Here is a 12,825-nt window from a genome sequence, read left to right as displayed (position 1 = left end):
CCATTGGCTGGTAGGGCCGCCAGTCATTCTATTCCGGCACCTCCCTTGGGCGCCCGGGACAGCCGAACGCCCTGGTGCGGGTCAGCGGAGTTCTTTACCCACCCCAGTTCTGGTTCTGACGCCCTAGCTCATTCCACAAATTTAGGGCTTGGGTCTCGGCTTGTTCCCCTCCCGCTCGAACCACCTCTTCTCTGAGCCGAGCCAGCTACCGGGGCTCCTGGAATTGCCACCCCTCCGTGGGCACCCTTGAGGCCTCCGTGGGGGGACGTCACGGGGCAGAGCGGGACGTGAGCCTGAGTTTGCTGCACGCGTGCTCTGTGTGGTGTCTGGGTGAGTTGTGAGTATGTGCGTGGAGGAGGGGGTGCCTTCTTCACTTGCATCCTCCTCCTCTGTCAGAAGGTGTCTGTGGCTACCCAGTTCTGGAATGCTCGCAGGGTGGGGCAGCTGGTCCCAGGACGGGAAGAATCCTAAGTATCCTTCTGATGCATTTGCTCCGATGCAGACCGCGAGGTTCCTGGGGTCGTCTGCCCCTCCACATCCCAGGGGTGGGGCTACGGTCTGGGGTGCAGGGCTAGGGGTTGGGAGCGTAAGGAGACCAGGGACACAATGGAGCTAGGGGTTACAGAGGGGGAGCAAGGAGAGGGCTGGGGACATAGAAGGGGCACAGGCACGACAGGAAGAGGGCTGTGAAGTGATGCGAATGCCGCGCTGCTACAAGACGAGCTTGTGGATACTGGGGTAGGAGCCCAGGGGGGCAAGCAAGCCAGAGGCCATTGCCAAGGCAGCCATCAAGTAAACAAGCCAGGCGGTAACCCGAGTCCCTCCCGGCGCGCCAGCAGAGGACCGCCCCTCCACACCGCCCACCTGCGCCCTAGGCTTTCTCTCTGGGCACCTAGACCGCTTGCTGCAGGGCTGGGGGTCTGCTGAGGCCCGCCAGGGGACTGTAAACAAAGGGAACAGCCCCCGCGGCTCCAGCCCCTCCCCCCTCTGGCCGGGGAGGGGGCCAGAACTGATCCCCGAGGTGGGATTGGCTCTGGGAAGCAGCTTAGGGTCTAGTCCCGGTGGCCCAGGCTGGGGGCATCGCCTCGAATGACACCCACCTCCCCCAGGTTCTGCCAATCCCGGTGCCCACTGGGTGGGCGCGGCCGGGAAGCTCCTGCCCCTCCCTGCTGGTCGGCGTCACGCGTGACGTCCCGCGTGATGGCTGGGAGGGCCCGGCGGCGACAGCGGAGGCAGAGAGGAAGGAAGGCGGTTCTGAGAGCTTCAGAGAGCTCTGGAAAGCGTAAGTGCTCGCTCTCTCTGGCGGGCGGGGTTCGAGAATGGGGGTCAGTGAAGGAAGCCTGCCTTGAAATTGTCCTGGTGCAGTCAGTATCTTCGGCTGTATGGAGGTCCACAGGGCACAAGGGAGGTTGGGGGAAGGAATGTCAGGGTGGGGCTGTGTGTAGTCACACATTCAAGTGTCTGCAGATGGGCACAGTGTGCGCCTGTAAAGGTGTTTGTGAGCCGGTGTATACAGGACACCTCCACCCTGTCAGTATGTCTGGGTAGGGAGTGCATGATTGTGTCTTTGTGTGTGGGTATGTGAGTGTGAGGGGAGGGCGTGTCTGCCTCTGCGGGAGGAAGTGTGGCTGGAGAGGATTAGTCATTCTGTAGGATTCTGCCCAACTCAGCCAGATGGCTGCACCAGGCTTTCCTCTCTGTGCTGGGTGGAGGGAGCAGCCACTGAATCCTGCTCTTATCCGGAGGCAGGTGGCCCAGAGAGAGGTGGATGAGTGTCTGTGCCAGCCCTGCCTGGCCAGGGACCAGGGAGAACCTGGGGTCATTCAGTGTGAGTTGGAGAAAATGGGTCTGTAGAGGGACTTGTGCGTGCCCACATGGCACACACATGGCTGACATCAGAGTCCCCTGATTGAGATCTGGAACAGATATGCCCTGGGTGGCCAGTAAGGCCTTGCTCTCCTCCAGTCAGGGACTGGAGTGTGGGATGTCTTGTGTCATTTTCCAAAACAGCCTAGAGGGTTTGTATCCAGGTCTCATGGCAGCTGGGGCCTAAAGCTCACCTGAGCATGGGTGTGTAATAAATATATTATATATTCTTGTGCATCTGCAGCACACGTGGCTGGGATGTTTGTTGCTGCTTATGTGTCAACCACATACATGTAAATCCTCACTCATGAAAATCTGTACCAGGATAGAGCACAAGGAGGTCTGTTTTCCTGTTTCTGGTCTTCCCCTCCCCCTCCTCCAGTGGCTGCAGGTCCCCGGGCTGGGACATTGCCCAGAAAACAGCTCCTCCCCACATCCTTGCTTACCTGTCTAGTCACACTGAGCTCTTGAACGGACTGATGATAAGCTTAGGGGCCAGGGCAGGGGCACCAAAGATTTCCCCTAGCTGGAGCCCTTGGACCCTTGGACTCCTGCTCTGACCCTTGTCTCTGTCCTGCAGAAAATGGGTGAATTGCCTTTAGACATCAACATCCAGGAACCTCGCTGGGACCAAAGTACTTTCCTGGGCAGAGCCCGGCACTTTTTCACTGTTACTGATCCTCGAAATCTGCTGCTGTCTGGGGCACAGCTGGAAGCTTCTCGGAACATTGTGCAGAACTACAGGTGACCACCCCCCAATCTGACCCTGTGTGCCAGGATCTCATTTTCTGCGATTAATATAGTATGTTTTGAACCTGCCTCCTCAAGCTTGACAGTGACCCTGTCCCTCAATCCCCTCACTCTCTAGCCCCCTCTGTTAGCATCACAGAGCTTTAACCCAAAGGATTTTAGGGCATTTGGGTTGAGAAGATGGCATTGATATTTACGGGAGGGGCTGCTCTATGCATCACAAACCTCTACAGGGACCTGTCCCATTGTGGGGTTACCCTCTGCAAGGATAGAGGTGCTCAAAGTGGAGTCCCAGGAAGATAGGAGGGAATTCCCCTTATCTTTGGGAGGAAAAACTCTTGCAATGCTCGCAGCCATTTTTGACCCACTGGAAACCACCATCACCCAAGACCCAGCATTTTGGCAGAAACAGAAGGGTACCCCTCTTTGTGTGGCTGTAAGGGAGATAGAAATAGGAGCCTCCACTTCTGGGAAACTTTGGCCCTCTCCCAAAGACAAGGAGCTCCCTTATGCTGAGACAGGGGGCTGAAGTTCCTGGTTCTCTGTCCAGAGTTACCCTGGGCTGGGCAGGTGGGGCCTGTGAGGGCAGATCTGCCCCCCCGGCATAGCCTGTCTGCTCCTTGCCAACTTCTGCAGGGCCGGCGTGGTGACCCCAGGGATCACCGAAGACCAGCTGTGGAGGGCCAAGTATGTGTATGACTCCGCCTTCCATCCGGACACAGGGGAGAAGGTGGTCCTGATTGGCCGCATGTCAGCCCAGGTGCCCATGAACATGACAATCACTGGCTGCATGCTCACCTTCTACAGGCAGGTCTTGTCCCACATCCCCTTCTTCAGTGCCCTAAACTAGAGCACGGCTTGACTAGGTGCTTCTTGTCTGGGCCAATTGGGTGAGTGAAAGATTCTGTTAGAATCCCTCTCATTCCTCAGAATTCAGCCTCAGGAGGTGTCTCACCCCAGAGACAGTAGGTGTGTTTGTATAAATGGGAGTGGGGGTACATAGGGGTTACCAGAGCAGGTTCTAGGGCCATCAACTGGGTCCTTTCTTAGGCTTGGGGAATAACCTTTGGTTTCATTACAGGGGTCTAAAGATGAGGGCCACTGTAGACGGGGCAGAAGTGAGTGTCTTTGTTCCCTCAGGAAGACCCCAACTGTGGTGTTCTGGCAGTGGGTGAATCAGTCCTTCAATGCCATTGTTAACTACTCCAACCGCAGTGGTGACACTCCCATCACCGTGAGGTGAGAGCCAGCCCCCAGCAGCAGCTGCACTGTCCCATCTGACCCTCTCCTCCCAGCCTGCAGTGCCCTCTCCTTTCTCTCCAGTTCCCTGTGGTCCATGCAGCCAGTGCTCAGCGCCCTCTCCTCAGCCTGCCCCACCCCAACTTACCCTGCCTAACTGAAGGCATGAGGTCCTCTTATGTATGCTGTAGGGGACCCACCCCTCTTCACAGGGTGCAATTGGGGCTTCCAGACAAGTTTACGCTGGAGATGGAGGGAGGGCTTCTTCTGCAAGGAGCTTCCCCTTTTACGCCTCATGTATTGAGGACTTGGCATATCCCTAAAGGAAAGGGCCACCTGCTGGACTTGTCACCTCTCCCCGTGACCTGGCTTTTCCACCCACAGGCAGCTGGGGACAGCCTATGTGAGTGCCACCACTGGAGCTGTGGCCACGGCCCTGGGACTCAAATCCCTCACCAAGGTAAAAGCCCCTCACTCCCCTGACCCCCCCATTCATCCTCTATCTGCCTCCTTCTTCTTCATCACGCCTCCAGTCCTGACCTATATGCCCCCTATATCTCCCCAGAGCCCCTCACCACCCCATGGCCCTCAGGGCCACTGAACAACACCCTTCCTCCCCAGCACCTGCCCCCCTTGGTTGGCAGATTTGTGCCCTTTGCAGCGGTGGCAGCTGCCAACTGCATCAACATCCCCCTGATGAGGCAGAGGTGAGTGACCCTGGCTCCTGGCACGTGCATGCCCAGAATGTAGCACACTGTCCAGCCACGCAGACCACCTCAGAATGGGGACATCCGTCTCCCTCCCCAGACATGAGCTGCTGGGCCCTGGCTCAGTCTGACCCTGGGATCCTCAGGTGGGAGAACCAGCCTTTGAGCCTGGGGTGTGTGAGGGGACCCTGAGGAGCTGCTGCTCATTTGGGCATTGCAGGCGGGATCCGGGGCCTGTGATCTGACCCCAACCCCCCTCCCTTGCAGAGAGCTGCAGGTGGGCATCCCGGTGGCTGATGAGGCAGGTCAGAGGCTTGGCTACTCGGTGACTGCAGCCAAGCAGGGAATCTTCCAGGTGGTGATTTCAAGAATCTGCATGGCGATTCCTGCCATGGGTAAGGCGGGAGTGTCTGGGTGGGGCACAGGAGACTCTGAGAGAAGTAGGTGCAGTTCTCAGGGACTTTGGAGGACTGTGGAGAGAGAGGGAGGAGCTTTGAGGGGGTCACCCTTCACAGTTCCTGACTTTAATTCCACTACTAATGCTCTCCTTCTTGGCCCTGCTCTCCCCACAGCCATCCCCCCACTGATCATGGACACTCTGGAGAAGAAAGACTTCCTGAAGGTAGGCGACTCTACCTCTCCTGTCCTGGAATGGGTGATGGCTGGGAGAAGAAGTGACCAGGCTCCAACCCTCTCTCCAGCCTCGCTTGAGTCTCTAAGACTTGCCAGCCCTTCTCCTGACCCCTGCACCGCCTCCTCCACCTTCATTCATTCAGCGAGAATGAACTGGGCTGGGGTGAAGGAACCCTGCGGGGGCAGAAGGAGAGGACAAGGGAAGGAAACCAACTTCATCAGTGTTACTCCAGAAGCTTCTGACACACACAGAAGGGGACTGTCATAGTCATGCTTGATCTCATGCTCATTCTTTTACCCCCTAGTGCCTCCATACTGAGAGGTACACACGGGTGAACACACACACACAGACATGAACAGGACACAAAAGCAAAGCACAGGAACAAGCTCTGGCTCATTCACAGAATCATTTATTCACAAATGTATTGAGTGCCACGCACCAGGCATGTTTTAGGGCTGAGGAGACGGCACTGAACAAGATGGTTATGGCCCCTGTCCTCATGAAGTTTATAGTCTGATGCAGAAACCAAGAAACAAGGAGGCACCCAATAAATACATTCTTAGAAAGTGTAATATGTGCTTTGTAGGAAAGCAGTGGGGGTAGTGTAATTGAGATTCATGGGGGAGAGCTGTTTAGATAGGATGGTCAGAGAAGGGGTCTTTAAAGCCCCAAAGGATGAGGAGAGAGCCAAATAACGTGGAGAAGAGTATTTGGGGTGCAGAAAACAGTCAGTGCAAGGGCACTGCAGCAGGAGGGGCTTGCACATCTGAGGGACAGGTTGGTGGTCCCTGTGGCCAGAGCAAATTGAGAAGAGTGCCGAGGAAGAGATGTGCTTGCAAAGGGTCAGATTCATGCCACTGGGATGGGAAGAGGTAAGTGGAGGTTCACAGGTTTCCTGAAGAAATCAGCTCCTGGAGGAAGTGAGGGAAGAAAAAAAGGGGCCAGGGAGTACCATGGCAACCAATTCTGAGAGGTGAGAGGTCATGGGATGCCAGGGAGGGTGATCAGCAGACAGGCCTGGCTAGAACTGAAGGGTGCGATCTGGAGGTCCCAGCCCTGTCATCGCCTTGGGATAAAGAAAAGGGCCACAGGTCTAAGGGATCCAAGGCAAGGCTGATGGGATAGAGCTATGGTGGGTGAAATGGGGTGACAGTGAGGCAGGGGACACAAGCCGTTCTATTGTCTTTCTGTCTCTCCACAGCGCCGCCCCTGGCTGGGAGCGCCCCTGCAGGTGGGACTGGTGGGCTTCTGGTAAGTGTGCAAGGAGTTAGCTGGGGTGTGGGAGTGCCTTGTCCATGGTGGATATGGGTGGGTATGGATTGTCTTTAAGATGTTTATAGACATCACCCATTCATACACTCAGTGGGTGTGTGTTTGGAACACCTATAGGGTCTACTTTGTGTGTTAGGGGGTGGTCCCTGTCCTTGAAGGTCAAGAGCTTAGTGAGGGGGTTCCAGTCTTCATCTATAAGAGGAAACCATGCAAATGTACCTTTTGGTGCCATCCAGGAGATTCATGCCCCTTTAATTCCTGATTCTGCCACTTACTGGCTGTGGGGCTGTCTTTCCTCAGAACCTGATGTCCAGGTTGGGTTTACTATTCCTAAAAGGTCCTTTCAGCTTTTATCAATCTCCACCCATAGGGCCCATCTCCAAGGATGGGGTGGGGTGCAGGGAGGGAACACCCTAAGGCCAAAGCTTTACAAACCTTTCCAACACTCGTCTCCCCTAGCCTGGTATTTGCGACGCCCCTGTGCTGTGCACTATTCCCCCAGAAGAGGTAAGTGCTGTCCCTGGGCTGGGTGGGGGACTCTGGATCGGACTCTGCATCTCTGGACCAGCTGACCTAGGGTCTTCCGGTGTGTTCAGGAGGAGGCCTAGCAGGCACTCCACTGATTCTGGGAGTGGGGGAATGACAGTGAGCCAGTCCTTCTGGCAGTAGAAGGAAAGGATTCTTCAGCCTGGGAGGAGGTGGGATGGCAATCCCTGGGCCTGAGTGGGGTTGGATTCAGGGGACGTTAACTGGCCTGTGCTGTTCTATTGCAGCTCCATACACGTGAGCAAGCTGGAACCAGAGCTGAGAGCTCAGATCCATGAGCAAAACCCCAGTGCTGAAGTGGTCTACTACAACAAGGGGCTTTGAGGAGGGTCAGCCTCTGTCCCCTCCCTCACTTCCTTGGGCTGCTGCTTTAGTGGAGTCATATCACCCCTGCCACTTGGCTATCTGCCTAGCACTGGGCAGCGGCCTTGGTGGGCAGATGGCCATTGAGGGTAGCAACCTATTAGGGTGGGGGAGGTACCCCCATAAGGCTTTTCCTCCCTCCTCTGGTTTCAAAGATCAGAGCACATAACCCCTCCCTCCTGTGCTTGAGTGTCCATGCCTATACATACATGATACACATGTGTATGTGTACATTGGGTCCTGAAAGCTAGGAGCAGGCATGCTAGCCTAGTACGTTCTGACATCTGGCTTCCCTTCTCAGCCTCATGTCCACCTGCCTGCCAGCCAGGCTACAGGTGGGACTTCCTTCTCTAAACTGTTATACCAGCCAAGTTATTTTTGATGGCACCTCATCCCTTCTAGACATAGGAGGAGCCCCAGGATCTCAGGACAGAGACTTATAGACACTAGTAGGACAAAGCGGGCTGAATCCTTCAGGTTTCTGATACCTAGCTCCCCAAGCTGACTGGGCTGGCAGAGGAGAACATATTGGGACAAGGGAGGCAGGTGACTTATGCATCCCTCATTGCCATCCCTTGTATCCTGGAATAGCTCCATTTCCCCTCCTCCTCTCTACCAGACAAAGGAGTGCCTGTGTCCTGTACTGCCCTCGCTGTCTCCCCCACCACCCTACTCGGCAGCATGGGCATCTTCAGGCACAGCCTTGAGAGTTCCTGGTGTGCTCTGCCATCATGACCTCAAATCTAAATCCTCCAATCCCAACTCCGTTTCCCAAACAAAAAGCCACAGAGGCAGAGCAAGCATTCCCCTTTAAGAGCTCCCACTGCACCCCCTCCCAAGGGACACAGCTGTAGGAATGGTGCTTAAACTCCACAGGTATCAGACAGGGTGTAACTAGGACATCCTCAAGGGCAGCTAGGACCCGAATGTACAATATGAAGACAGGGAATTTTGTGCTCCATTGATTTTTTTTTTTTTTTTGACGGAGTTTCACTATTTTGCCCAAGCTGGAGTGCAATGGTGCAATCTTGGCTCACTGCAACCTCTGCCTCCTGGGTTCAAGTGATTCTCTTGCCTCAGTCTCCCAAGTAGCTGGGATTACAGGTGCACGCTACCACATCTTGCTAGTTTTGTATTTTTAGCAGAGATGGGGTTTCACCATGTTGGCCAGGCTAGTCTCAAACTCCTGACCTCAGGTGATCCACCTGCCTTGGCCTCCCAAAGCACTGGGATTACAGGCATGAGCCACCACACCCAGCCTGTTCCACTGACATTTCTTAGACATTCAGCAAAACCCCCACCTTAACCTCTTTTCTTTCTTGAGTGTTGGTCCTGTCCCCACATCCACCCTCCCACCCCCTGGAAAAGGAAGGGCCCGGGCATTAATGGCTAGTCCAAATAAAATATGGGCTTGGATGGAATGGGTGGTGGTAAGTTCACAGAGTGTAGTTAGATCCCAACTCCCATGACCTCTGGCTTCAGTGGTGGGTGGGGCAGGGCAGATGAAAAGGCTTCAGTGGGAACCTCTGAGAGCATTTTCCTGTTCCCCCCATCAACCACCCCCAGTGATAATATCTATGAAGCCAGCCATTACTCAATAAACTGCAAACTTGTCTACTTCTTGGTCTTCACTTGATTCCATGTCCTGAGGGCCCAGAAAGAGTCCCCTGCCTGCAGCCTTCCGTCTCTCCCAGGACTCTCCCCAAGTCCAGGTCTTGTCTCATTCCTCCCCTTGTGTAGGGAGCCTCAGACCCCAGCAGAGGGAGCTCTGAGATTAGAAAATCAGTCCTCCCTCTGGCACCCCAAGTATGTACTAAGATAGAGGGGGAATGTAGATGCTTTCACCTTCTTTTTTCTTTTCCTTTCTTTCTTTTTTCTTTTCTTTTCTTTCTTTCTGTTTTTTTTTTTTTTTTTTTTTTTTTTTGATACAGGGTTTCACTCTTATCACCCAGGCTGGAGTGCAGTGGCACGATCACGGATCACAGCTCACTGCAGCCTCGACCTCACCAGTTCAATTGATCCGCCTGCCTCAGCCTACCAAGTAGCTGAGACTACAGGCACGTGCCACTGCACCCAGCTAATTTTCTGTATTTTTTTGTAGAGATGGTTTTTGCCATGTTGCCCAGGCTGGTCTCCAATTCCTGGGCTCAAGCCATCCACCTGCCTTGGCCTCCCAAAGTGCTGGGATTACAGGCGTGAGCCACCGTGCCCGGCCTAGATAACCAGTTTTAATTTCATCCTGTCCTGTCAATCACCAAGCCCACTAGAATCCTTAGTCAACTCTTAGAGCTCTTTCTGCAGTTACACTTTTGGCCTTTGGCAATCCCCTTGAAAAGAGGCCTTGAATTGCCAAAAACTGCAATCACTTTTGCACCAACCTAATACTTTTACTGGAAAATCTATGTAACATAACCCCGTCTGGGGAGTGAGGTACAGAAATCTCTGCAAAACAAAACCCTTAGAACATTTTATAACAGAATTATCTGTGCTCCACAGATAACACTAAACCATGTCAGAGAAAAGATTGGCCAGGGCACTAGTGGGCTTCTCTGTCATCTTTCCTTTCTAATTCCACACCAGTTTCTCAAACACATCCAAAGAGTTAGCTATAGGGCACATCACAGGCTCTCTAGGGACAAATCTTAGCCAATTATACCTTCCAAACTGCCTCCGTATACTTGGAAATTTCCTCAGAAGTCAGCATTTGGGCTGAGGGGCAGCACGTTTTTCACTAGAAAGTGCTCTGCCCCATTCTTGGGTGGGCCTCCTGTCTTCCTCCCAGAACTCAGACTTTAGGAACTTTCTCTGGAAGCCTGAATTGGTGTTCTTGGCCTTCCCTCCCAACTTCTTCCCCTTGCCTGGCCTCATTTGCTCCAGAGCCCCCATCCTGCCTATTATGAAGACCGGAAAGACCACAACCTTCCCTCTCTCCCTGCCCATGTTTTAAATTTAGCCTGGCCACAGGGAGGTGGTCAAGTAGGGATATACTGCTCCTTTCCAGGATCACCGGAACCAAGGACACCGGCTTCCTAAGGACAGGTAATCAGGGCCAGCTTCAACTCTGGCACTGTGGGGCTATGCCAGACTCTGGCCTAGTCCTGCTAGGTCTGATGCCCTGCAGGTCAGAGCCAAGCCCCATTTCCTCCCAGTGAAGCTTGTCCATTTCAAGCCCCGCCCCCGGTCTCTCGCGGTCAAAGGTAAGCCACCACCCTCTGGGAACAGTCAGAAGCAGAGTCCCGCCCCTGCTGTGGTCCCTGTCAGTCAAAGCTAGGCTCGGCTCCGCCTCCTTCCCGTTTCCCAAGCAACGGCTTTAGAGCCTCAGGCCCCGATTCTCGCTCACCTTCCGGGTGGGAGCCTGGAAGCTACATCTCAGATCCGCTTTCCCGCTGACCTCGATCCTGCGCCGTTAAATCCACCAAGTCCCCCTCCCTCCTTTCCAGTTTCGAAACCCACGAATTCCCTAGCGCCAGCCCTTTGACTTCCTGCCCAGAAATCCGCGAGGTTTTCGAGGAATCACGCGAGGAGTCACCTCCTGGATCCCAAGCCCGGATTTTTTTTTTCAGCTGCCTTTGACGCTGTTGGCTCTTTCTTCGGCGCAGTCCTCGTTTCCCTCTCTCCACCCTTGCGCCTAACAGTCCAGGAAACGTTTGCTGAACTCTTAATTGTGGCTCTGTGGCCGGCGCTGGGTAGAAATGGGCGGTTGGGTGAGCAGAGAAGCTACCCTCTCACCTGCAGGGAGACCGCGCGTGCCCGAAAGGCATGAAGGACAACCGTTTGCTAGGAATTGTGGAGGAATCTGGATTCAGCTGTATTATCCCCAAAAGGGGGTTTCCTAAGATGCTCCCTTCTCTCTTCTTGTATACACATCTTTTCCCTCACTGGGGCTCTCCTAGGCTCCAGTTCCAGCTCAGGCTGCCAGACAAAGGCAGACTCAGCTCCAGGCCACAGCCTCCCATAGCTTCCTCCTTCCTATCTTCTCAGACCAGCAATGTTTGCAACTAAATAACGACCTGGAGAAGGCAGGAGGAACCTTGCATAGCTTGGACTACACACACAACCCCACATCCAACACATCCAGTAGGAAAATAACCCCGTGCCTTTAATAAAGAAACAAGAAGCTCCTTCAGGCTGAAGTGCTTGCTTATGGGGCAAGAGTTTGCTATGTTAACCTATAAATTAACCAGCTATGTTATTTTCCTTCCGACCTCCCCTCCTCTATCACCAGCAAGTCCTCATCAAATGACAATTTTTATTTCCCAAAAGGAACACTTTGGTTTGGGTTTTGAGATTATTTTGTTGAAACCAACAGAAAATAATTGTGGCTAGCTTCAGTAAATAGGGGGAGATATTGGAAGGATTCTGCTATAGTTTTCATACCCAGAGATGGAGGTGAACAACAGGGCTGGAAAGGACAAAGCCAACTTTGGGGGTGTCAGCAGCTGGAGTTTATGGACATGGCAATCCCCTTGAAAAGAGGCCTTGTAGTGCCAAAAACCGCAATCACTTTTGCACCAACCTAATACTTTTACCGGAAAATCTATGTAACATAACCCCATCTGGGGAGTGAGGTACAGAAATCTGTGCAAAAGAAAACCCTTAAGAACATTTTATAACAGAATTACCTCTGCTTTCTCCAAGTTTCAAAAACTGGAGCAGCTTAGATCAGTTGTGTACCCCTAGCAGGTGGCCAGGGGTCAGGGTCAACAGGCAAGGACATTGGACATTCAGGTTTACCTCTGACGTTGAGGCTGTAACCAAAGAAGGGCAATTGCTGTGAACTGGGCATCACCCTGATTGGTATTTACTACAACATGTATTACTGGCCTTATACAGATGTTTCTTTCCAGTTTAAATGAAAGCCCCACTGAGGGCAGGCACCATATCTTCACTTTAAAATTGTAGTAAAAAACACATAACATGAAATGTACCATCTTAGCCATTTTTAAGTGTACAATAATGTTAACTGTATTCACATTGTTGGCTGGGTGTGGTGGCTCACGCCTGTCATCCTAGCATTTTGGGAGGCCAAGGCAGGAGGATCCCTTGAGCCCAGGAGTTTGAGACCAGCCTGGGCAATGTAGGGAGACGCTGTCTCAAAAAAAAAAATTATATATATATATATATATATATATTTATATATACACACACACACACACACATATATATGTATATATATATTTTTTTAGACGGAGTCTTGCTCTGTCGCCCAGGCTGGAGTGCAGTGGCACAATCTCAGCTCACTGCAAGCTCCGCCTCCCGGGTTCATGCCATTCTCCTGCCTCAGCCTCTCCGAGTAGCTGGGACTACAGGCGCCCGCCACCACACCCGGCTAATTTTTTTTTTTTTTTTTTTGTATTTTTAGTAGAGATGGGGTTTCAACGTGGTCTCAATCTCCTGACCTCATGATCCGCCTGCCTCGGCCTCCCAAAGTGCTGGGATTACAAGCCT

At 53.2% G+C, this 12,825-nt stretch overlaps 1 protein-coding gene across 5 annotated transcripts; it reads left to right on the top strand.

The window, feature by feature from the left end:
- Window positions 1-2: 2 nt before the first annotated feature.
- SFXN3 (sideroflexin 3) lies at window positions 3-8,997 on the top strand. Of its 5 annotated transcripts, none has more exons than XM_030808224.1 (12): window positions 3-330; window positions 1,110-1,282; window positions 2,447-2,610; window positions 3,253-3,376; window positions 3,698-3,855; window positions 4,240-4,315; window positions 4,477-4,562; window positions 4,830-4,957; window positions 5,135-5,184; window positions 6,398-6,447; window positions 6,928-6,975; window positions 7,242-8,997. In XM_030808224.1, exons 3-12 carry the CDS (start codon window positions 2,450-2,452, stop codon window positions 7,336-7,338), a joined length of 978 nt encoding a protein of 325 aa, XP_030664084.1. In that variant the 5' UTR covers window positions 3-330; window positions 1,110-1,282; window positions 2,447-2,449; the 3' UTR covers window positions 7,339-8,997. The 5 variants fall into 5 exon arrangements, 2 of the variants coding, with proteins under 2 accessions (XP_030664084.1, XP_030664088.1); XM_030808228.1 differs by having other exon boundaries at window positions 36-330; window positions 3,253-3,423; window positions 3,757-3,855; window positions 7,242-8,994; XR_004028985.1 differs by having other exon boundaries at window positions 5,135-6,447.
- Window positions 8,998-12,825: the final 3,828 nt, after the last annotated feature.

Source organism: Nomascus leucogenys, chromosome 3 (genome assembly GCF_006542625.1).
Source record: "Nomascus leucogenys isolate Asia chromosome 3, Asia_NLE_v1, whole genome shotgun sequence".
NCBI classification, from domain to species: Eukaryota; Metazoa; Chordata; class Mammalia; order Primates; family Hylobatidae; genus Nomascus; species Nomascus leucogenys.
The sequence above is the reverse complement of the archived record's forward strand: the minus strand, read 5'-3'. Positions and strand labels throughout refer to the sequence as shown.

Coding starts and splice junctions, on each gene's coding strand:
- SFXN3 (XM_030808224.1), top strand. CDS start 2,450: ATGGGTGAATTGCCTTTAGACATCAACATCCAGGAACCTCGCTGGGAC. Junction 4,316..4,476: donor GACTCAAATCCCTCACCAAG/GTAAAAGCCCCT, acceptor CTTCCTCCCCAG/CACCTGCCCCCCTTGGTTGG. Junction 5,185..6,397: donor AGAAGAAAGACTTCCTGAAG/GTAGGCGACTCT, acceptor GTCTCTCCACAG/CGCCGCCCCTGGCTGGGAGC.